This window comes from Corythoichthys intestinalis, chromosome 1 (assembly GCF_030265065.1).
Source record: "Corythoichthys intestinalis isolate RoL2023-P3 chromosome 1, ASM3026506v1, whole genome shotgun sequence".
Lineage (NCBI taxonomy): Eukaryota > Metazoa > Chordata > Actinopteri > Syngnathiformes > Syngnathidae > Corythoichthys > Corythoichthys intestinalis.
The window spans coordinates 53,563,507-53,590,223 of NC_080395.1; the positions used below are offsets into that span (position 1 = coordinate 53,563,507).

General features: G+C 37.1%; 1 protein-coding gene across 4 annotated transcripts in view; it reads right to left on the bottom strand.

The window, feature by feature from the left end:
• Positions 1 to 646: 646 nt before the first annotated feature.
• gpc6a (glypican 6a) overlaps positions 647 to 26,717 on the bottom strand; it is a 168,786-nt gene continuing 142,715 nt past the window's right edge. For 2 of the 4 annotated variants that reach the window (XM_057832538.1, XM_057832564.1), the window contains exons 7-10: positions 26,421 to 26,450; positions 8,085 to 8,215; positions 6,620 to 6,795; positions 647 to 5,186 (exon numbers count right to left, since the gene is read on the bottom strand). In XM_057832538.1, coding sequence (XP_057688521.1) covers positions 4,969 to 5,186; positions 6,620 to 6,795; positions 8,085 to 8,215; positions 26,421 to 26,450 — 555 coding nt within the window. In that variant the 3' untranslated portion in view covers positions 647 to 4,968. The remainder of the gene's footprint in view (positions 5,187 to 6,619; positions 6,796 to 8,084; positions 8,216 to 26,420; positions 26,451 to 26,717) is intronic. The other 2 variants (XM_057832554.1, XM_057832546.1) reach the window with 1 other exon arrangement.

Genomic DNA, 26,717 nt, shown 5'->3' on the forward strand with positions numbered 1-26,717 from the left:
TGTCCAAATTGAGTATTGCTTGTCATTTTCCCTCCAAAATGTCATGTAACTCGTTACAGGAGTGCTATCAGCATTGCCGCAGGGATTGAAGAGGTTAGCCTGTTAGTGCTCAGACCATACGCCGCACTCTACATTAAATTGGTGTGCATGGCTGTCACCCCAGGAGGAAGCCTCTTCTGAAGACGGTACACAAGAAAGCCCACCCGTCTCATCAGACCATAGGACATGGTTCCAGTAATCCATGTGCTTTGTTGACATGTCTTCAGCAAACTGTTTGCGGGCTTTTTTGTGTACCATCTTCAGAAGAGGCTTCCTCCTAGGGTGACAGCCATGCACACCAATTTGATGTAGAGTGCGGCGTATGGTCTGAGCACTAACAGGCTGACCCCCCATCTCTTCAATCTCTGCAGCAATGCTGACAGCACTCCTGTAACGAATCACATCACATTTTGGAGGGAAAATGATAAGCAGTACTCAATTTGGACATTTAGGCATGTACGTTTTTTCAAAGGGGTGTACTCACTTTTGTTGCCAGGGGTTTAGATATTAATGGCTATATTTTATTTTGAGGGGAAAATAAATTAACTCTTTTATATAAACTGCACACAGACTACTTATCATTGTGTCAAAGTGTCATTTTGCCAGTGTTGTCCCATGAAAAGATAAACTTAAATATCTGCAGAAATGCAAGGGGTGTACTTACTTTTGTGATAGACTGTAACTTCTCCTTCGTTATTAATGGATGGATTGGAATGAAAATTTGTATCATTATATCGTAGGGATATATGTGCATCAATCCTTGGTGCCCGATGTTTTAATTCTTGGTCCCCAGGATTAATTATTTGCGGATTTATCGTTGCCTGTATGTTTCAAATTAGCCAGTAGAGGACAAGCATACTTATAGTATGCTTATCATGTCTCTGGGCTGACGAGACGTTTAGGGAGTCAGGTGGTTGTAGTTCAATTAGAACTTGTCTTCATGTCCCACTATCCCTTTGCAAAAAAATAAAATAAAAAAGAAATAATAATAATAATCCACGACATTATTACAAACTGGCAGCGCAGAAAAGTACTGTAACAGATTGCTGAATAAATGTACAAGAGCTTTTAAAATGGTAAATAAAGAATTATTACTGCAGTACATCTGGGAGTGACCAACCACAATACAACATCCACTATTGACTTACCCCGTAGTTAAAGCTCATTTCTCCTAAATGATGCAATACCACTGACATTTTAGTTTGCAAGTAACATGTTATTTGTATTGTGTAGTGTGAAATGCTCAAATGCTTTAGACAATGTTAGCCCTCCCAGCTATTAAAACCAAACAAAACAAACTATAAAAAAAACAACACAATTTTCTATCAGTCCATATGGCTCTATTTCTACCACACTTTACTCTGCTTCTGTGGCATTTTACAGCAGAATGGAACCCAATGGGTGACTGATCATTTGATTGAAAATTAAATTAATTGCTAACACTTTAACATACTGATTTTTATTGATATGTTGTTGCAACCCTAAAGCAAAAAGATATCACTCTTTCATAGAGGTAAAAAAAAAAAAAAACAATTGACCCTTTTGAAGTCTACACTGCTGGCCAAAAATATCGGCACCGCTGCAATTCTGTCAGATAATGCTCAATTTCTCCCAGAAAACGATTGCAATTACAAATGCTTTGGTAGTAATTTCTTCATTTATTTTGCTTGCGATGAAAAAACACATAAGAAATAATAAGAAAAAAGACATTATAAAAAAATCATTATCATTTTACGCAAAACTCAAAACAAAAATGGCCCGGACAAAAGTATTGGCACCCTCAGCCTAATACCTGGTAGCTCAACCTTTAGACAAAATAACTGCGAAGAACCGCTTCCGGTATCCATCAATGAGTTTCTTACAATGCTCTGCTGGAATTTTAGACCATTCTTCTTTGGCAAACTGCTCCAGGTCTCTGAGATTTAAAGGGTGCCTTCTCCAAACTGGCATTTTCAGTTCTCTCCACAGCTGTTCTATAGGATTCAGGTCTGGACTCATTGCTGGCCACTTTAGAAGTCTCCAGTGCTTTCCCTCAAACCATTTTCTAGTGCTTTTTGAAGTGGGTTTTGGATTATTGTCCAGCTGAAAGACCAATCACCTCTGAGGGACACCCACCTTTTGCTGGTAGTCTTCAGACTTCATAATGACATGCACACGGTCAAGCAGTCCAGTGCAAGAGGTAGCAAAGCAACCCCAAAACATCAGGGAAACTCCAGCCTGGCTTTTTTACATCTCTGGGTCAGAAGTGGGGTCTTCCTGGGTATCCTACCAAAGAGTCCCTTTTCATTCAGATGCTGACGGATAGTACGGGTTCACACTGTTGTACCCTCAGACTGCAGGACAGCTTGAACTTGTTTCGATGTTAGTCAAGGTTCTTCATCCACCATGCGCGGAATCTTTCATTGAAATCTCTAGTGAATTTTTCTTTTCCGTCCACATCTAGGGAGGTTAGCCACAGTGCCGTGGGCTTTACACTTATTGATGACACTGCGCACGGTAGACACAGAAACATTTAGGTCTTTGGAGATGGACTTGTAAACTTGAGATTGCCCATGCTTCCTCACAATTTTGCTTCTCAAGTCCTCAGACAGTTCTTTGGTCTTCTTTCTTTTCTCCATGCTCAATATGGTACACACAAGGACACAGGACCGAGGTTGAGTCAACTTTAATCCATTTTAACTGGCTGCAAGTGTGATTTAGTTATTACCACCACCTGTTATGTGCCACAGGTAAGTAACAGGTGCTGCTAAGTACACAAATTAGAGAAGCATCACATAATTTTTCAATGGTGCCAATACTTTTGTCTTGCCCATTTTGGGAGTTTTGTGTTAAATGATAATGATTTTTCCCCCATTCTCTTTAGTGTTTTTGTCATTGCAAGCAAAATAAATGAGGATATTACTACCAAAGCATTTGTAATTATTATGTAATTATCTGACAGAATTTTAGGGGTGCCAATACTTTTGGCCAGCAGTGTAAATGTCTGACAATCCAATCTTATTTGGTGCACTTGCTGAGAAATAAACCTTTCTAAATAGTTTGAGCTTCATGTCTCCAACTAGGCAATGTCCAGCACATCTATTTCTGTACGGCTCACGTCTATCATACTGTTTCACACTGGGGAGTCTTGTCCCTGATTCAATTGCACCAGAGTGAGTTTGCTGAAAATCTGGTGGTCACCTCCTGCTAATATACTTTCTGCGCAGAACGAGAAGACAGAATGTATTTTCGTCTCTGCGTGTCCTAAACTGCAAGATTTTTTGTTTTTGTACTCTCTCTGGTAAACCATATAGTCCAACACAAATATTTTAATTAGCTGCAAATGTTGTCTCTATGGATAACCACTCAAATATTTGTTCATTGGAAAGGACAACTGGTGCGCCACATTTCTGTTGTGCTTGTCATTTGTGTTTAAGAACAGTTTAAGGACAATGACCGTGAGGGAAAGTGCTTTTTCTCCCTCTGGAGTGCAGCAAGGAGAGGAGTAATGTTCCATGCCCGCTACATGGAACGTGTAATCTCTTTTGAGAAGCTCACAGCAGCTGTTAATTTGCTAGAGAGGAAGGCTGTGGGAAAAGTCTGCTGAGAAAAGAGACTCACTTTTCAGGTATTTATCTTTAGACACACTGCACCATATTGACTCTGCACTGCCCTGGCACCATGAACAAATGCCCCCTTCGATTGGTATCCCTGTAATACTGTATGTCTGGAACTTTTGTGACCTAAGGTAACATAAATTACACAATATGCACATGCACAAATCTGGCCATGGCCCTTAAGTTTTTATATCGTTTTGAGGTTAAAGTCTGAAAGAAAAAGGACTGTATAGAGTGACCTTAGTCCTTTGAGTACAAATATCGTTCTTAACTCAGCATTCAGCTTGCTTTCAAGTAGACAGCTTGGTCTGTGAGTAGTGTGCAGAAACTCTGATTTATGTTGGGAAGTTGTGTTATTAATAAAATAAATCCTAAGAAGAAAAAGTCTTGTAAAGGTCAGTATAGTCGAATGCGTACAAACTTCTAAGAACTCATAATAAAGAAAATTAGTCAGATTTGTTTGAGAAGCTTGTCTCAGGCAATTTAACTGTAATGGCATACTACTGTTTCTTTCTTTTGTTTTGCATTTGAATCATGTTCAAATAAACAATACATACATGTTATTTTACTCCAATTATGTATGGTTACGTTGATATAGCATCAAAGGAAACACTTGACACATCTTTTGACTGTGAAAAACAAGGTAATCTGATTAGTGCTTTAAAACAAATCAAGTTCATTATTTGTTAGTGTGCAAGGCAATTCCCTCATTGAATTCCTCGATCCCTATTTTGAAGAGCAGATGTGCATGTACACGATGGCTAAAGAAAAGTAGACACCTGATGTAAGCATACATCTCAACATGGATACTAGGACCTACTGGTGTAGACTGTTCATCAATATAACTGTTCTAAACCCTACATTGAAAAAAAACAAAACAAAACAAATCAAAACAAAACAAACAAAAAATAAACAAAAACAAAGAATATCAGAGCTTTATTTCCTCACATGCACACAGAAAGCCAAGTTTTTAAATCAGGCTGAGGGTGGGGAAAGGCCAATAAGATAAACTAAATTCTGTTCCAGAGTTGTTGCTCAGAGGAAAAACACATTCTCGAATGAGCTCTAAAAGTGTGTTGTCATCTGGCATGAAAATACACTTTCAAACATTGAGTGAACGCCACCATTTTTGTCAGGGAGGTGAAAGCTGATTCAGTGTTGTCATCTAGCATTCTTTTGGGGATGACAAATGATGCAGCACTGTACTTACTTCAGTCCTCACACACAGTCATCCACTCTCAACTGGGTGGGTTCCGGAAAGTTCTACAGGTCTGGTGAAGAAGCAGCTGTAGAACGTGTTTAAACATACTGTACGCAGCAGTATAGTCATATATTATCTCCATCGGGACTGAATTGCGCAGAATGATGCTATGAGGGCCATAGTCATTATCAGCAGTGATGGTCTGTGGGATTGTGTCTTTCCTGCTTCTGCAGTGTGCACATCACTTCTGTCTGCTCCGATCACAGGTGCTTCAGATCCTGCAACAACAGCCTCAGTGGTGCAGCCATCTGGGCAACCGCTACCGCTACCAGAAGTACTGCCTTCGTCACCTGTATGGAAAAATTAGTCAAAATAGACACTCATACACATGTACGGACTGTGCGAACAGGGCTGAACCAGATTTTAACCAATTTTTATCAAATTCACAACCTGTTGTTATGCTCTGTTCCTGCTGTTGAAAAACACTTCTCAGTCAGTGAACTACTTACCTAATTTTTAATAATAACTTTGATTTCTTAGTCATATCATTACTTTTATATATTTATCGTTAGTATATTCACCTGTATTTATTATTTATTAACCTGTTCAGTTCATGCCCTGCGATTGGCTGGCAACCAGTTCAGGGTGTACCCTGCCTACTGCCCATAGTTAGCTGGGATAGGCTCCAGCACCTCCGCGACCCTCGTGAGGAAAAGCGGCAAGGAAAATGAACGAACGAACGAACGAACGAACGAATGAACTGTTCAGTTCTTCTGTCCATGGGAGCTATTTCTAATTTCAATTTTGCTGTACTTCCTTCCTCATGACAATAAATACATTCTGATTCTGAAAGAAACATATTCAAGATCTGCCTCAGATAGGAATACTCAATTTATATTAATGCAACAATTTTCATAAATATGTTTAGGATTGTTTCTTAAAAAGAAAAAACAAAACATCTGCTTTTTGAAGTCCTCAATCTTACAGCAAGGATTATAGAAATGTTATTTATAACTTAATTTAGTGAGAAACATAAGGTCAATGCACATAATTTACTTTCATTAGCTACCAGATCTGATTCCTGTGCCGTGAGTTTGACGCGAATGGGGGGCGCTCAAAGCGTCAGCGGGACAAAGAATGACTGCTAGGGGGCGCTACATAGTGTATTTGGAATTTGTCTTTACACGGTGTCAAAGATTGCACCTGTCTGACCTACCTGACCATTTTGGTGCATTTTGAAGCATTCTAAGTGGGCCAAATTGAGCTCAAAGGGGCTGCTGAACAAAGAATAACTATAATAATAACAATAATAATAATAATAATAATAATAAAATCGAGGAACCACAATAGGTTACCTAAAAAACACATTGTCACCTGCATGTCCATACTGTTCAGTTATGGATGTGTTCTAAGTCAAATAAAATCAAATCAACTTTTATTTGTTTAGACCAAATCACAACAAGATATCTCAAGGAGAAAACAAAACATGTTTTTTGGTGCAGTAGCCCTATGCTGGATTTTGACCTACTTGAGCATTGTAGCTTTTTATTTATTTTTTTTGCCCCCCCCCCACCCCAAGGTAAGACTAATGCCCACTCACACCTGGCATCCTGGTAACACCACTGCTGTTTGGGATTGCAAAATGTACATATGTTTGCACATAATCTGCCCTTTCCCCCCCTCCTTTAATCCGTCCATCCTTCTAACCACAAGATTATATGCAATTTATATGATGCACATACTTTATACAAAAATGAATCCGCACAACCATAGCGAATCTTACTGGAGTCTTGGAAGTAGATATCATTTCCATTGTATGCATTTTTCAATTTATTGGACATGACTCGCAGAGCCATTATTTGTTGGCGAATTAATGTGTCTGGCCGGGTGATGTCCAAGTTCACTTCAGGGTTGTTCAGTTGGTTGGTTAGTCCCTCTTTCACCACTTCTGGGAAATATCTGGATGGAATAACAAACAACACCAATAATTTTGGTAAATCACCACATTTAATTAACTGGACCTATATTGGTCATTACTAAAAATCTCAAGTCAACAACTGGTTTGAGTTATTTAAGTTCTCCCCCAAAATTACTTAAAATTTGTTTAAGCAACAAATTGCTTCATCATGGTATATTAATTTCACAGCATCTCTACAAATTTTCAACTATGCAGATTACAAACGTAAAAACAAATATCCACAGTACAGATCTTGGTTTCGTGAATCACCCATTTAGGAGGGAGAGAGCAATATAAAATGTTCAGCAGTAGTTATTGTCCCGATCCATACATATTGTGGATCTGCAGTTTTGCATCAAAAAAAAAAAAAGTCAAGTACAGCTTTTTTGTGATAAAGCAAAAATAATTTCATTATTAATGGTCCTCTCATGTTAATGCTCTTTTATTGCTGCACAGCAATTGATTCTGGTTCTAGAGTTGGAGTGGTGTTTAAAACAACCCTGGCACATGCAAGAGAATTAACATCTTTTAATGCACCATCTGTGATTTTGTTATTTGCGAGGGGCAAAGGGGATGGTGTGGTGAAATTATTCAGCCTGTCTCTCTGGTTTGCTGTCAAAGGAGCCAATCCAATCTTCTATACAGCTCAGTGATCTCCACACTGCAGTGGTAATAACTGAAGTCCACACTCCTCTGGGCATTATAATCTTGGTGCTTATAGCAGTTCTCCATACAAGCACTAACCATACAAGCAATTAAAAAGAAAGTGTTATTCTAGTAACACAGTGTTGTTACTTTAATCCCAAAGTACAAAAAACAGACCGCTGGCCAATTTTATTGTGGTTCCGCAGTGGCATCTAATCAAATTAATTAGTAGCAAATTACTTATCCCAAAAACTAAAAGTGTTAGCAACTCAGTTACCTCATTGTAAGAGTAATTAGTTACTCAGCAAAGTAACTGACGTTATTTTTAATGTTCTACATGTCATCACAATATAGATTCTATAATATCTTTCACATAAAAATTTTTATATTAACTGACTGAATATATATTTTCACCTATATAACAGTGTAACATTATACAAATTTTAACTTTCTAATGCTGTGAGGAAAAAAAGCCTTTTTGTTTTTCCCGTTGTACCGAACCATGACCCCCGTACCACGGTGCGTACTAAACCGTTACTTGTGTGGAATCGTCAGATCGTAGAATAAAAGGTACTGTATGCACTAATTCTGGAGGTGATGCATCAGTGAAATTTATCCGTTTAAAAAAAAAAAAAAAAGTCCTCACCTTCCCTTGGTGTGGCTATTCCAACATTGCTCTTCATCAGACTCTGTCAATTTGACATCGCCGCAGATATCGTCTGGTAGATTAGACCAGAACCTTTTGGACATCTGAAATTTCTCTCTAATGTCAATTACCTGCCACAGACCAAAGAAAACAGAGAAAGACATTATGATAATTTGTAGTTAACTGGTTGAAGGAACAAAGTCTTTGGAATACACAAAAGTCACAAAAAAAGTGATATGAGTTTAATTTTATGTTTTCACAACAAAAAGAAACTAAAACATCTGAAATATTCACTTTTTATTTGCACTCATCCAGAGAAATAAACCTTTTGTTGCATATTGAGTTGTGACAACCAATCACCATCGAGAACATACAGGTTACTGTAACATCCAGTGAGAAAGTAAAGCTGTTTTTTGCCAGTCAAAGGAGGGCAAAATTATTCTCACAGTCTTTTGGCACCCCGACCTCTACAACACAGTTCACTATTAATACAAGGACCAACCCATAAATGAGGAAGCATGGAAAATTGTGAGCAAAGCAGTTGGCCTATCTAGCATTGACTTATTTACTGTTATCAAACTGTGAACCAAGATTAGCCATATTTTAACGCAGCCACCAACCACCTGATTGACGAGATACTGTAGGGTGACCATATTTTGATTCACAATTTTACTCACGGTTCACTCAAAGGTGCCTATATCACTTTAATATACTCCTCCGTCTGGATGGAAAAATTCAGTTTTATTTAAAAAAAAAAATTTATATACAAAAATGTATATATATATATATATATATATATATATATGTGTGTGTGTGTGTGTGTGTATGTATATACTGTATATACTATCATATAGTATATATTATATACTATATGGAAATATATATATTTTTTTACTCAACAGGTTACCCAACAGGCTTTATTCTTACTAAAAATAATCAAACAATAAAAACGAAAAAAACAAACAAAAAAAAAAAAGATAAAAAAATAAATGATAAAAAAATAATAATATAATGCAGACCCATGCAAATGTATGTAAGTATACATTCTGTGACTGCGCACGCATGCGCAAATTTGTATCCAAAGTAGAATAAAGGTATTTTTGACCTAATTACTTTTTTGGGTTCATGAGCATTTGATTAGCTACATATTGATCATACAAAACTCTTAACAACTTGGCAGACTCTCTGGGACCACGTCACAGGTGGCAGAGTATCTTAGTGTTCTGTGCAAAGTGTCAGTCAATTTCAACACACGCTAATTGTGAAGGAATATTCCTCCATGTCAATTTGGAATTTCCTTTTATTAACATAGATGACGGAACCCTGAGGCATAAGAAAGGCAGCTACTTAGAATATAATGCAAACATTCAACCAAATACACGAACGCAGAACAATTACTACAAGACTAATACAATATACTGTATCTCTGTGCACGTATAACCCAATATGCAACAGAAGATACAGTGGGGCAAATAAGTATTTAGTCAACCACTAATTATGCAAGTTCTCCTACTTGAAAATATTAGAGAGGCCTGTAATTGTCAACATAGGTAAACCTCAACCATGATAGACAGAATGTGTAAAAAAAAAAATCACATTGTTTGATTTTTAAAGAATTTATTTGCAAATCATGTTAGAAAATAAGTCAATACCAAAAGTTCATCTCAATACTTTGTTATGTACCCTTTGTTGGCCATAATGGAGACCAAATGTTTTCTGTAACTCTTCATAAGCTCTTCACACACTGTTGGTGGTATTTTGGCCCATTCCTCTATGCAGATCTCCTCTAGAGCAGTGATGTTTTGGGGCTGTCGTTGGGCAACACGGACTTTCAACTCCCTCCACAGATTTTCTACGGGGTTGAGATCTGGAGACTGGCTAGGCCACTACAGGACATTGAAATGCTTCTTACGAAGCCACTCTTTTGTTGCCCTGGCTGTGTGTTCGGGATCATTGTCATGCTGAAAGACCCAGCCACGTCTCATCTTCAATGCCGTTGCTGATGGAGGGAGATTTTCACTCAAAATCTCTTGATACATGGCCCCATTCATTCGTTCTTTACACAGATCAGTCATCCTGGTCCCTTTGCAGAAAAACAGTCCCAAAGCATGACGTTTCCACCCCCCTGCTTCACAGTGGGTATGGTGTTCTTCGGATGCAATTCAGTATTCTTTCTCCTCCAAACAGGAGAACCTGTGGTTCTACCAAAAAGTTCTATTTTGGTTTCATCTGACCATAACACATACTCCCAGTCCTCTTCTGGATGATCCAAATGCTCTCTAGCGAACCGCAGACGGGCCTGGACGTGTACTGGCTTCAGCAGGGGGACATGTCTGGCAGTGCAGGATTTGAGTCCCTGGCGGCGCATTGTGTTACTGATAGTGGCTTTTGTTACTGTGGTCCCAGCACTCTGTAGGTGATTCACTAGGTCCCCCCGTATGGTTCTGGGATTTTTGCTCACCGTTCTTGTTATCATTTTGACCCCACGGGGTGAGATCTTGCATGGAGCAACAGATCGAGGGAGATTATCAGTGGTCTTGTATGTCTTCCATTTTCTAATAATTGCTCCCACAGTTGATTTCTTTACACCAATCATTTTACCGATTGCAGATTCAGTCTTCCCAGCCTGGTGCAAATCTACAATTTTGTCTCTGGTGTCCTTCGACAGTTCTTTGGTCTTGGCCACAGTGGCGTTTGGAGTGTGACTGACTGAAGTTGTGGACAGGTGTCTTTTATACCGATAATGAGTTAAAACAGGTGCCATTAATACAGGTAACGAGTGGAGCCTCGTTAGACCTCGTTCGAAGACGTTAGACCTCTTTGACAGCCAGAAATCTTGCTTGTTTGTAGGTGACCAAATACTTATTTTCCACTCTGATTTGGAAATAAATTCTTTAAAAATCAAAGAATGTGATTTTCTGTTTTTTTCACATTCTGTCTCTCGTGGTTGAAGTTTACCCATGTTGACAATTACAGGCCTCTCTAATCTTTTCAAGTAGGAGAACTTGCACAATTGGTGGTTGACTAAATACTTATTTGCCCCACTGTACTAGTATATGTAATTACCTTAAGAAACATGGTAATTACATTAAAAAGAAATTAACTATATCATTTCTATTCAGGGCGTAGGTTTGCATAGGGAAGGTAGGGACATAACGCTACCAACTATTCATGATCCTCAAATTGTCCCCACCAACTTTCAAGCAATCTTATATGCATTAAATAATGAGTTCAGTTATATAGGTAATTTAGATTGTATGTTGTAATGATAGAATTGACCCTACCATTTTATTATTATTATTATCATTATTATTATGTTAAAAATAACATTTAGCCCTTTTCACTTTCTGAATGTGCCGGTCCATTTTTTCCCCCCTCAAATGCATGTTTGATTGGCTGATAACCTGATCCAGCCACAGATCCCAGATCACACTCACACAGCCCCGACAGAAATGCATGTCGACAACATGCCGCCTCCTCCGCCCCTTTCAAAGAGGAGGGCTATAAGAAGTTTTTTTGCAAGTAATTTAAAAAGACGCCAATGTTGTCGAGGTGGAAAACCCATGACCAATTTTGCAACTGAAAGTCTGACCTGCATCAGATTTAACATAACATTAAACTGTGAAAACTTGCTAACCTGCAAAACTCAAGTAGAAAGCTCCTTCTGTTTGTGTTTTCTACAGCTAACGTTAATCAAACTGTGAGAAATGTAGTGAACTCTGTTAGAAACTAGAGAACCAGAAAAAGGTGAGCAAGAAACTGCTAAGAGAGCGACGGGTGCTGCATAACCTCATATGTTGCTCACACAACACAACATACACACAACATAATCATAATTAACTATGTACAAAAATATATGTATATTTTTGCATGCCGCAAGCTACCCACACTAGAGTTGCGATCGACTGGTTGATCGTGATCGACATAATGATCACCCCTGATTCAGTATATCAATTAATTAGTTTCATATTTGTAAGAAATGTAGCCTTGACCCCCATTCACCCAATCTGTTTGGTCTTATTAATGTTCCATCTCGAGCAAAAAGTGTACATCCAGGTTATGCTGTTATACCGTAATGTTGAGACCAAACCTACGCCCTTGATTTCTGTTAGAAGATACCGACAAATGGTAGTATTCATAGCAGGAAATTTTTGTACTTGCATCATTTTTATTATTTATTCCATCAAAAGAATTTACATTTTATGTTCTTCACAGGTCTTGTCTACTTGCATCTATATTGTGTTTGTCTTTGATCCAAACAAGAGAGACGTGGGGTTTTGGCTTGAATATTTAGAACAAGTGGCCACCCGTGACTGATTCCATCTGGGCCCAGCATGAAGTTTGAGTGGGTGAAAAGCAAACAGGAGGGAAATAACGGGGAGGGGGGGTGGACTCATCACTCATCAACAGATGTTGTTACCATTGTGTTTGATATCATGATAAGAGAGTACACAAGTTTACCGGCTCAACAATCTCAGAAGCTGTAGCAATTGAACACGATCCGGTCAGTACAAGAGTAGTCAGTACATAGACACTGCCGTTCAAAACCAAAAATACTGTGCCAAAGTTTGATTTTTAACATGAACAATTTCTACTGCAGTAAATTATTAACATGGTCAGCGTAGTTGCAGGATTATTAATTAATTATCCAGGGGGTGGTGCAAAAGTAGATATAGTTATAAATAAAAATGTTCTGATTCTTGATTTCTGATTTCACAATGATATACCTACCTTTGCACCCCCAGCTTTGATTAAAGCTAATTTGAAGTAATATATCAGAAATGTGTATCAAACTGGTATCCATTTGCATGAATCAGTCCACAAGAAGTAGGTCTCCAAACAAAAATTTCAAAATGAGCTATTTGACCACCATGCTTGCTTCCTAAACAACACATCAGCCCAGAGATATTAAAAGCACAGAAGAACGTGCACGTCCTCTATTGGCTAAGTCGGACCCTGCAGGCAACAATAAGCCCGCATATAATGAATTAAATTAATTAGCCTTGAGACAAAAGAATAAAAACCAGACTCCAAAGTTTGAAGCATGTATATATTTATGTATTCCTAGAATATACTGTAAATTTCATTGTGCTGCTTCCACAAATAACGGAGTAGACTTAATATTACTGAGTGTCCTCCTTAAAAAGAGGAAAAACAATAAATAAAGCAGGCCAGTTTTTGAGACCTCCCTCTGGTTGCTCTATCAAAGAACAAAGCAAGAAAGTTTTTGAGACATCCAACTGGGTGGTTTAAAAATCTTGGTAACCCATGGTATATGATAAAATTGCCTTTTTTTTCTATGTACATAATTACTTCTCGCAGTTATTGTATTGGATACACTTTGCGGGTATTACTACATAAGCTTCATATTTAAAATATTTCTTGCTGAATTATAATCCTATTACGTTTGTATTTCTAGCAATTGTTCCGAGTTTCTATCCATTTCATGCTCACATTGCACTCCCAGCTAGATGTCTCAAGAGAAGAGCTTCCTCTTTGAATTTCTTCTCCAGAGACGTCTCTTTTATGTTCTTGGGGTTTGACGAGGACTTATTTCCTTCCTTCACAGAAAGTTGTCTCATAAAAAACTGTTGCTGGTCCCCGAAAGTGATACAATGTGCACTCACCAACAACAACAGTGAGCACAATTAAATGAATCCCAAAAAGAGAAATGTATAAGCATACAGTATTTGTGAAACATAATGTTGCCTGTACCCTCTATGTTTGACAATCAGATTTATTTAGTAATAAAAGAAAAGAAATCATTGTACTTGGCAATGATGCTTTTGAAAATAATTGGTATGGATGAAACATTATGTCACGGGGCGTACTCAAGCAAATGGGTGAACTGAGATTGATTTATACGTTTTCATTCTGTACAGAAAACATACTTCTTTCATTACATTTGTGCTGCTGCAACCAGATTAGCTACAGATGAACATTTCTCAATGCCCCAGTGCTGCAATACTCAAAATAAACCAAACAGGGTTTCCAGAGAAGATTGAGATGAGTGATACAGATTCACTCTCTGAATTGCACCCCGGGCTCAATCAAACATTGAACTTCATAAAGCCACAATCTATATAGGACATTTTCCCAGAGGCTTTGTAGCTTGTCAACATGCAGTTTGGCAAATTACAGGCTCACTCTTTTTTTTTTTTAAAATGTTAACTTTTCCTTTTTTTCCCCCTTTAGCAGTCATTGTTCACAAGTGTCCGTACCACTCTGTTAAACATACTGTGGTCACAGTTGTCCCTACTGTCAAACATGGAGGAGGTGCTGTTTGTCTCACGCCAACGTTGTGGTTCTTGTGACAAAATAATTACTCAACATGGATCTTTTTTTTTTTTTTTTTTTTTTTTTTTTTAATAATTTTGATAAAAATGGAATTTAAAACAAATAGCTTCTTTTCAGTGGTCAATTTCCACTTCTTTTTAATGATTAAAAAAATAATCAGTGACAAGTGTATTCTTTGTTAATTAACAGAAGGATACCAATACGTTCAGAATGTGTGTGGGTGTGTAAATACACTCTGGCCTCTGGGAGAGATACATTCCAATACATTCCATGACACGGCAGAAGCAAGCGTCATGGTATTATCTGTGGAGATAATAATGAGATGTAAATACCTAAGATCCCCAGGATGTCATTTCTCTGACAATCACACTTAGCACATTAATACGTTTGTAAGATTTATTTACTCTGAGCAATTAGACAGTATTCCACATTAAATATTTGTTTTTTTTTACATGACCCATTCTGGGCTTTGATTTATTGCCTTTTCTCTTTTTTTAAACACTAATCAAACCTGACAGTTACGTGCATGGTATTAGGAACAACATACAGCAGAATAAATATGCAATGGAAAATTTCAGTCAATATTTAATCTGTCCCTGGGCAGTTGTGTTTGCAATCGGTCTAAAGGAACAAAAGCTCTGAAGTTTTTCTTCTACGCAATACCCTCAAATAAACTTAAATTCCTATATATAGCACTAGATCAAATTCAGACTGTACTTTGTTTAAACCGATAGGAGTAGGTCTTAAAAACTTAGTACTTTATTCTCTTTGTCATAACTGCAAAACGTTAAGAGTATTTGCCAAAAGAGAAATCAAATGCTGTCTTTTCAAGATTGAGTTTGAGCTAGACACTGATGCATGTGTAAATGCCCAAGGGCTCACAGTGTACAATTTATTTTTGTATATATAATGAAAACAATATGTTGTTTCTGTATTCATTTACATGCAGTATACAATAATACATTACTGGTCCAGGGTTCAAAGTTAAGTGCTTCCCGATGCCCTGGATCAAGAAAAAAACATACTCACAACCTGAATATACTGAATGGCAGAATGGCCAAGCGAATGAACAAATATATACTTTGAGATGCTGCACGAATCGGCAGTGAAAAAAATAAAAAATAAAATAAACAAAGTGCTCAGCACGAATCGGCGGTGGAAGAATATATATACTGTACATTCTTCATGTATATTCACCCAATACATTACCGGTTTAACTTTTCAGTCCTTTGCTTTTTTTTTTTAAAGATATTTTCTGACAGTAACATCACGGTGGACTGATTTTCACATGTTGGAGCACTTTGGCAGTACAGTCATTCCTCGTTTTTCGCGGTTAACGGGGACCAAAACCAGCCGCGATAAGTGAAAAACCGCGAAGTAGTGTCAAATTAAAAAAAAAAAAAAAAATTTAATTAATAAAAAATTGTCTTTTGTGTGTTCAATGTATTTATATAGATTTAGCATTGGAAAGAAACCCTAATCATTATATATATATATATATATATATATATATATATATATATATATATATATATATATATATATATATATATATATATGTAATTTATCGCATTAACGGGTAGTAATTTTTTTTTTAATTAATCACGTTAAAATATTTGACACATTTAACGCATGCGCGGAATGACCCGCGCATTCATGCATTGCCTCAAACAGATTACAATGACGCCGTTTTTTGCACATTGAGAGCCAAGAGGCAGAGAAAGGCAGTTGACACAGGCATTCATTGAACCGCACCGTTTATTGGCATAGGCTTCAGCAACTCCTTTACAACAAACAAAAGTATCATATAGTTAAAGCAAAACAAAAATAATATTCCTATCTCTCCAAAAAAATAATGTTCACAAAAAGAAAAGCTGGCATTCCCAATCAAACTAGCTATGCAAAATACACATAAAACATACTCAGACTTATTCAAACATTTAGTTTAGCTCAACAAATACAGTGAATGGCAATATTTAGTCACAATATACAAAGTGGTCTCGTACGTTGTAAAGCCAGCACTCAAATGACTCAAATGAACGTGAATGAGCCATTGACACCTTGTGGTGTATTTCAATCACTACCTTACGTAGTTAAAGAACTGTGGAAGAACAGCTGTGACGTTACCGCTCGACGACGTCAACAACGGTGAGCTACTAGTTTATTTCTTGATTGAAAATTTAACAAATTTTATCAAAACGAAAACATTGATGGGTTTTAATATAAAATTACTATAACTTGTACTAACATTTATCTTTTAAAAACTACAAGTCTTTTTATCCGTGGATCCCTTTAACAAAAAGAATATTAATAATGTTAATGCCATCTTGTGGATTTATTGCTATAATAAACAAATACAGTACTTATGTACAGTATGTTGAATGTACATATCCGTCTTGTGTCTTGTCTTTCCATTCCCAAAAAAATTTACAGTAAAACATGGCATATTTTAGAGAATAATTAATTAATTTTTAAGCTGTGATTAACTCAATTAAAAATTGTAATCGTTTGAGAGCCCTAGTATACACACATACTGTATTAGGGCTTTCAAAATTATCGCGTTAACGGGCGGTAATTAATTTTTTAAATTAATCACGTTAAAATATTTGATGCAATTAACGCACATGGCCCGCTCAGACAGATTTAAATGGCAGTACAGCCACTTGCCCACTTGTTAACTGTCTTTTATGGAGTTTTGCCGCCCTCTGATGGCGCTTGGTTGCCACTGATTTTATAGGCTTCAGCACCCATGAGCATTGTGTAAGTAATTATTGACATCAACAATGGTGGGCTACAAGTTTATTTTTTGATTGAAATTTTTACAAATTTTATTAAAACGAAAATATTAAGAGAATTTCTATAACATGTACTAACATTTATCTTTAAAGAACTACAAGTCTTTCTATACATTGATCGCTTTAACAGAATGTTGATAATGTTAATGCCCTCTTGTTGATTTATTGTTATAATAAACAAATACAGTCCCTATGTACCGTATGTTGAATGTATATATCCATCTTGTGTCTTATCTTTCCATTCCAACAATAATTTACAGAAAAATATGGCATATTTTATACATGGTTTGAATTGTGATTAATTACAATTAATTAATTTTTAAGCTGTAATTAACTCTATTAAAATTTTTAATCGTTTGACAGCCCTAATATATATACATATTGTTCTCCTTCTTCTTTCTTTATTTTCCCTTCAGGCATGACAAATCCAACAAACATACAGCATTTATATGTGGTGTTTACAATTAATTCAACCCGAAAAGAAAAGGGCAGACGGGAGAAGCCGAAGCTTATTGAGACCCGCTCCCAGTATACCATAGGACGCAGAAAATATCGTATAACAATTTTTGAAATTCAGATTGCGTAGTGATAACAAGGTTTTTTTTAAAAAAAAAAAAATTAATTTAACCATTCCCCTTGATTGTTCATTTTCCCAATAGTTCATTGTCGACCGTGTCCATGTGATCGTTATGTTGATTAGATCCAGTAGATTAGTTCATAATTCAGTGGTTAGTTTATTCAGCTTTATATATATATTTGAAACATGTTTTTTCACTTTTCCCCCCAATGTATAATTAAAAAAAAAAAAAAAAACTTACAGTATGTATAAATGAATTTTATTAAATGTTTTTTTAAGCACTTAAAAAGTAATTATTACGATAAGTTTTAAACATGATACTGTCCCAACAAATTATTTTTAAACAAGAATAAAGCAGGAAAATGCTTGGCTTTATTAAATGCTTCATTGAGTGATTCCACTCAAATCCACTCAAGGAGCTCACTTACACTCAATGAGTTGCCACAGCAACTGTTTAACAAGTTAAATGATGATTGACGCATGCATTACTTTCAATCTCGGTTCCCTGACATCATCAAACATCAACGTCTTTCAATCATTGTTAACTTTGTCAAGCAACTCCAGTGCACTCACTGCCTGACCAACAATGAGCAGGGAAAGGGAGGTAGGGAGGGTGAGACTACGCGATCGGCTCAGCACAGCTCATCTGTTTTTTTTTTTTTTTTTTAATTGAAAAAAACAAACAAACAAAAAAAAACGATGGACAATAATGGACTGAGGGCGCGAAGTTTGAAGTGCAAAGTAGCGAGTGAAGTAGAAGAAGGATAGATCACTTTAGTGCAGAACAGCATATGTCACAGCAGGTAGCTTTGAAAGCTACCACCCTGGTTTTTCCAAGCCGATGGATTGACATTGGGGACAGGCAATCACACGTAGGTTTAACATAATGACTAGCCAATCAGGGAAAAATATTGAGGTTGTAGGTGGGCCTTTTAGTTTATTATTTTAAACCCAAATTTAACCCTTTGTGTAACATAATCATTTATGAAATACAAAGGGCAGAGGTTGTAATTAAAGTGAACACACGATAGCGGCTGAATATTGGTAGGTACGTGTCACTAGCGTCCTTATCCAATTCTATGTCCTTGGCCTACTGTTACGTATGTAGCACTAGAATGAGAGCTGCAAACACAAGGACGCAGATGCCTTAAATAAAATAAATCTTGAGGCCTACAACTGATAAAGTCCTACACTGTAGACACACACAAAATATATTACATAAAACATATAAACACTATAGGACACTTTTTACGGGCTCTGATTCTTATTACTGCTTACTACTTATCTTACTCTTACTATTATTGACATTTTCAAACTTAGACGATCCTTATCGGGGAGGATGTTTTAGCGCAGCAAATTCATGCTAAACAAACCATAACCTGACTAATATAAGCACAGATGGATGTTTCAAACCCGACTGGTTTCATATCTTATCCCAAGGGTAAAAATTCCATTTGGGGGAAAGGGTTTCACAAACAGATGGTTCTCTGTCAGGTACACTTTCAAAACAACTTGAATATTAACTAGGTTACAGTTTTCTCAACACGCCAAAAAGCTGTGTAATATTATGTAAATTAACCTTTGTATTTTGTTCGGGTCAAAATTGACCCGTTTTCAAGCTTGAATATGATAAAATCAATGGTACTCTTTACATACCCAAACTTGAAAACGGGTTATCTTGACCCGAAAAACAATATCCTACAGAGATTATTAGTATAGTATTATAGTATTAGTATTTTCAGGCTGATTTTAATGACAGGTAAAATTTGACACACTTGCAAAAATGTGGGCTTATCGAACATTGTCACATTTGCAGAAATAATTATCATAACGGTTATTCCATTCAAGCAACAGAAATCATTTTTCCTGTTCAATAATGACAACGACAATAGTATTATATTTGGGAACAGAAGCCTTGACAAAAACAAAAGCAAGCTGCAAATTACTGAAGTGAAAAAGTAACCTCAATGAATATTATACATGGTTTTGCTGTGGGATGATGAAAAGTAATCCATTTGAAGACCACATACTGTATAAAGTCACCAACACTAACAATAAATTTCATCAGAGAGGAGTTGTTCTGCCCAAAGAGCAATTTTAGACCAGTGTTAAATGCATAAAAGTAATTAAGTTGGACTTGGAAGATAACAAAAAAAACAAAAACATGAAAGTGACAGGAAGTGAAAGCCCCGGGTATGTCGTTAATCTCGTGGTATTGTTGGGTTAGTTTTCTGCACAATGACCTTAGGTAATTCACTGTGTCAAATAGTTTCCCAAATAGGATTCCTTTAGTCACAGCGTCGCCTATTTCAACTTCCTTCTCAACATGCAGCATTTGCAGATGCCCTCTTTCCCATAATGCACGCTTTATTACAGGGAAAATGTGAGTCAATGTAGAATGCTTAACAGACAGTGGCATCTTGGCAGAAAAGCTCCTCAAGGGGGAACAAAGACAAGTCTGACAGATCACCTGTTTGGGTCCAAAGGGCCCAAATGGGAAACTGCTCTTCATTTTGCTGGAAAATTGTGATGTCATGGTGTGATCGTAGGTCAGCCTCAAGTACGCTGGTCTTAAGTTTTGTTGTTGTTGTTTCAAATAACTTTGTGGGATCGATAGAAACCAACTAGACCTGTCTAAGCGTACAACAAAAGAAGGTTCAGTCAAATAAATTTCCTGTAGTAAGTGAGAACCACTGTTCGTTAATTGAAAGAAAGTATTTGACCAATTAATGCATGACCTAGGTAAGAAATGATTAGTTTTGCCATTTCACTGACAGATTAAGTATTCAAACTACTCAATGACCAAATTACACTGCCTTTACGAATATGTTGATGGTCATGTACTCATTATTTACTTGACATAGACCACTCTAAAATGAAAAGGGGGATATTTACGGTGCAATTTATTCATCAGGAATATTCTCAACTCTATCCTTATTGCCTGCTTTTTCTTTAATTACCAGTCAGTGTTTTTTGGAGCACACAATCAGTGCTGCCCTTTATTTCTAATGGAATGTGCAAAGTTACTTAACCTTGCAGTGATACCCACTAAAATGATGTCTGAAAATAGACTCCACTCAGCCTCAAATTGTTTGGTAAACACTCTTATGTCAGGCATGTTTATTATCTATTGCCAGCAAAAAGTTCAAGTTCTGTTCTAAAAGTCTTCATTATTTAAACTTGTATTATGTTTCTACTCAATTGAAGGAAAGCTCTGTGGAAAATGCAAAGAGGAGAGCGACAGGAAGAGAGAAAAATGCAGCTGTCTATTCCAATAACAAATGATTGTTTACTTTTAGTTTTCATTTTAAGTGTGTTTGTCTTGGGGAGTTTTTGAAAGCTGAGGCAGAAGCTACACAAAAATGACAATAGAAGGTGTGAACGACAGTCACTGATGGCCATTAAGCTTGAGCAGATGAGACAGGAAATCCATTAGGAGGTTTTTGTGCCAACTCAGTCAGAATTTTATGATCTTGTCAACATAAAATCAGGCTGAGGTCCTATGGCATAAGTCTATAAATATGACTGAACAGCATCAGCTCTTGTTTTCATACTTTATGTAGTGAGCAAACAAACTTGAGTGCTTTTCAAACTATACAATAAACTCACAACGGCTTGAGACGTTGACGAATCATACCCTGCCCAACAATGAAAAGGTTCACTATAATTGGTGTCTACACACCTGTAGTATTTTGTCTTCATTTGATAAGGTGGGTTTGAAACAATTATGTCATAGACACTGCAGACAGTGCACAACACCTCATGCTCCCAAACCTAGTTACTGTCTGATTCATGAAGAATGCTTGGTTCATTCATTTGGAATTCTATAGACAAGTTTCCTGAGCGAAACCATCTTCACATTTTCTGCTACGGACTTCCAGTTTAGACAGTGCAACATGAAGTGCGGTTTAAGTAAGCAGTGTGTAAACAAATAATATTACAACCGCAAAATGCAAAGAATGCAAGGAAATACTATGTGCCCGATCTCGGCATGACTTCCTGGACATAAATGACAAAAAAAACCCAGCAGAACGGAAATTGTTGGCACTCAGAAAAGAACGGAAATTTTGAAATACCAAATTTATAGCCAATGAGAGACGAGCGATGACGCACAGGCAGAGGGCGGTGCGTGTCGCTTGCTGCTGCAGTTACATCTTGAGCATTCAGCTCAACGGCGATGACTTTTGCATTTCGCCATCGCTCAATCGCCTCGCATGTGGCTTTCCCTTAAGACTGAAAGGGAAGCTCAGCTTCCCCAAACGGTGTTGAAAGTTCATTTCCTACATGAACTAGTTTAAACTGCAGTTCACACATTTTAAAATGAACAGTTAATAGTTCATAATTCAAAATTTTGTTCCTGGTTCCACAAATTGAACTACTGTAGTTCTGTTCTTTCTTCTCCTAAATAACTTCTGCAAGCTATAATTGATGGTGTCAATATAGAACCACAGATTTTATCCACTTTAACACTGAAACTGCGCCAGATTCATTTTCGTATTCAATTTCAAATCTGTGTCAGTACTGACTTGTTCGTAAAACTGTTGTTTTGGTACTTGGCTAGTGTTCTGCGCATGTGTGTAACGTTACAAACTGTCGAGAATCCAGCGATTCCAAAGTAAACACCAAAAGGAGGAAGGAAAGTTCTCCTCACACACATCCTACCATGAGGTTGTGCTCAACTCTACTGCACACCGCTCTCTCACTGTTAATGTCTTCTCCGTGCGGTCAAGCATGCAGTATATTTACGCCTTATTCATGTTGCACATGTTGTAGTTTATGATGTAACTTGATTATTTTGCACCTTTGGATAATATTTAAAGTCCAACTAAACTAAAGAATGCTATTCGCCTCCATAAAACCTTTGGAAGCAAAAGCTGCCGTATTTGCTATCACAATACAGCCGTGACAGGCAGCTTGGGTTGCCAGGTTGGATAGTTTTCCGCTATTAGGATTTGTTTTTAAAATTTTTTTTATAGTATGCTTTTAGCCTATAGATTTAGTTTTGTCAGAAAGGCCCTAATTCTGAACTCATGAAGGAGATTATGAACGCCACTCACAATCACTAGAATGAGCGTGTTGACAGTGAATTTCATGAGACAGAATTATGATGTGTTCTTATGATGTGTTCAATTAATGTTTGCCCAAAATATGAACGTGTTCATGAACACTCGTTAATGGAACGGCTACATCGTGCTCCACTTTTGTTCAGAATTAGCTTCTCATCACTGGTTACGATGCGTCTTAATTTTCATTCATTCGCGCAGCTTAACAGTGCGGAAGCTGTGCTTCTCCAGAGTTGACAGTACATTGTTCCTCTACAGCGAAACGAGATGAGTCATTGGCTTAAGGCTGAGTTTATCCCGCCCATTGGACGCTCTGCGTCTCTGGGGGTCTATGGGAAGTGGGCGATGCTTGGCTGGCCTAGATGCTCAAGTTCTGTGCATGATGATTGGATGATCTGTCTGAGGCTAAATCCTTTTTCCACGAGGGGGAAATGAGCGAACCAGTGATCTTGTTGTATTAACATCCGTCTGAGGCATTTTTAAATTTTCATTCCGTTGTTCTGAGTTGAACCAGAGACTTTCATAATCATCATAGTGACACTTGCTTTGTCAAAAACAACTCGTGGAAAATCAAACTTATTTGTAGTGTTTTTTTCTATTGTAGCTGCTTGGTTTTGGAGACTTGACTTCTGGCACTCAAGTTCCATTCCCTACCGATGCCGCTGAGCCCCTGATCCGTCACAAAGCACTCACAGGCAGACACACTTTGAGCTTCCCCTGTTTGAAAAACCAGCATCCGCCATTGCCAAATCAACAATGACAAAGCTGTAAAGGGACAATGTTTTGGTCTTACTGCTTACTCTCTTTGCCCCTAAATGAAAACAAAAGCCTGAAGGCGTCACATGAACTTAGAGCAGAATTGGATAAATGTATGGCACATCTAACTGTGTATTTGTGTTGTTATTGGTCATACAGTAATTGATGGTTCAGTCTAACCTTCGATTGAGCAGAAGAATTGTCAAAGATAAATATCCATTTCTCCTTTGACATAAATATCAGGATGTAAAGTAATAAATAATAGTAAAATCTGTGCATTAGCTGCAAACGAGTACATCAAAAGATTCCTGGATCAACTTCTGCCTTTGCCCTCTCAGTATGATGGTTTCTGTGGCACAATCTGGACCTCAGGGTCTAAATTGTAAATTTCACTGTGTAGGAAAATTGAGTCTGTTCGAGGGCTGTTGGTTTGCCTTCAAAGCAGTCAAACCCTCAAAAGTCACCTTTCCTGCAAGTGTGTCATCTAATTCTTTGTGTGGCATAATGCATGCAACACTGTATATGAGAGTGAAAAATTCTTTTTCTCTGCAGAGAAACCATGGAAACATGTGGTGGAGTACTCGATTGGACAAATATGGCCCCATTCTCACAGTTGGTTGAATCATTTGAGAGAAAGCTAAATGTGCACTACTTTTGTTTTCTTCAGGGATCGAGTAAAGAGGTTTTCTCACTGAATGGGCTCACTCACAGCTTGTGTCTGTTGCGCAAGTGCTCTAAATGACAACATAATGATTGTTATCTTAAAGAGATTATAGACTACTGAGAACACGATGATGGAAATTATGTTCAATTTCTTCCATTAGGCCATTCGAAATTGCAGACTGTTCCAGCATGAATGGCTCTACTTACTGTACAAAATGATCATTCTAAATAAAGAAAAAATAAAAAACATGAGGAACAAATTACATCCAACTAAATTCAACATGAACACCATGGATTGTAAGATTATAATAAAAATCAGAAATATAATTATTGAAACTGTTAGAAACTGAGATCAAATACAAGGTTTAAAATGTTAACTTCAATGATACTCCCAAATTAAGACGTGATCCAATTACAAATTGTCACGCTTACGTTTATAGCTCTACCTGGTTAGAGCCTTGCCTATATACAGTATGGCTGACCTGATTCACTTGGTTGCATGCGCCGTTCTAAGAACCAAAGTCCAATAGACAGCACTTGTCCACAGAAACAGAGAACAATGGATGAAAGAACACGCAAGAATTAGATTAGCATGCTAACCTAACAGAGAAAGGCCTAACATTCATCTTAATGTAAGACAACAGCACTAATGACCCTTGCCTCAACACCAAAGTCGGGTCATCTCAGTTCAAGCAACTCCTCATAATTGTTGCTTCAATCTTTTATGTTATTATTATTTTCTCTCACAGTAAAAATGAAAGCTACAATCAAGGTAACATTGATAACTGTCACATGCAAGCCATTCTAATACTCTAAAAAGATGGGACTCAGGTTCAACCATTTTTACATGCTTGACACCCAATGTGTGTGTGTCAAGTGTGAGTGCTCTGATCTGAATTAACTTGATACACTTTTCCGTCTCCAACATTCTTGCATGAATTCTCATTAACAAAGATCTTTAAATATTCATCATCTTGACAGTGCAAGTAAATGATATTCAGCCATTCATCTTAGAAGAGATTATCATCACAAGGGTTGCGGGGGGTGCTGGAGCACGACCAGCTAACAACGGGCAGGAGGCAGGGAACCCTGAACTGGAACCAGTTGCAGGGTACATAGAAACCGACACACACGCACACCTACGGACAAATTGGAGTGTTCAATCAGCCTAACATGCACGTTTTTTATATGTGGGAGGAGGCTAGAGTACCTGGCGAGAGCATGCAAACTGCACACAGGGAGGCCAACAATCTCATAACTGTAAGGCGGACGTGCTAACCAGTCTGCCACCATACTGTCCGGTAAAGGATAGCCGTTTTTACATATAAGGAATAAACTAGGGCTGTCACACGATTAAAATTTTTAATCGAGTTAATTACAGCTTAAGAAATAATTAATCGTAATTAATCGCAATTCAAATCATCTATAAAATATGCCATATTTTTCTGTAAATTATTGTTGGAATGGAAAGATAAGACTCAAGATGGATATATACATTAAACATACGGCACATAAGTATTGTATTTGTTTATTATATCAATAAATCAACAAGATGGCATTAACATTATTAACATTCTGTTAAAGCGATCCATGGATAGAAAGACTTGTAGTTCTTTAAAGATAAATGTTAGTACACGTTATAGAAATTTTATATTAAAACCCCTCTTAATGTTTTCGTTTTAATAAAATTTGTAAAATTTTTAATCAAAAAAATAAACCAGTAGCCCGCCATTGTGAATGTCAATAATTACACGATGCTCATGGGTGCTGAAGCCCATAAAATCAGTCGCACCCAAGTGCCAGCAGAGGGTGACAAAACTCCAAAAACACAAGTAACAAGTGGACATTTCACTCTGCTCTCATTTTAATCTGTTTGAGCTTGGCATGTGCGTTATTTGCGTCAAATATTTTAACGTGATTATTTAAAAAAAAAGAAAAATTACCGCCCGTTAACACGATAATTTTGACAGCCCTAGAATAAACTAAAAAAATTGCTTTTAAAAGTCAGATTTTGGTTTTAAAAAGATGCGTTATAAAATGATGGTATAAATTAAAATGACCCCAGTGCCGTGTCAGTGTTGAGAAAGTGGGAAGAAAGTGTGATATTTCCCAAGACCATTTTGGTTTAATTGACACAGTGTGACTGGATAAAGGTAATAGAAAGTAAGAGGAATGGAAGTCTTACACTGTGTTGCATTGTCATCCAGACACCCCTCTAGTTGAAGAAGCAGCAGAAAAATGAAGAAGACAAAGATTTAATTGGACACTGGTTGAACAAAAAATAATGGAAATAAATACTCAAGTTAGTGGACCTTAAAGTTAAATGATAAATGGAGATACTTGATAAATCAATGAAACAACTTCACTACAACAGTGAAAGAATGATCAGACCTACTGCTGTCAGAAATGATTAATGTGCATATTTTGTTATTAGCATCAAGGAAGACAAATTAATATTAGAGCACCCTGCTGACCAAACATT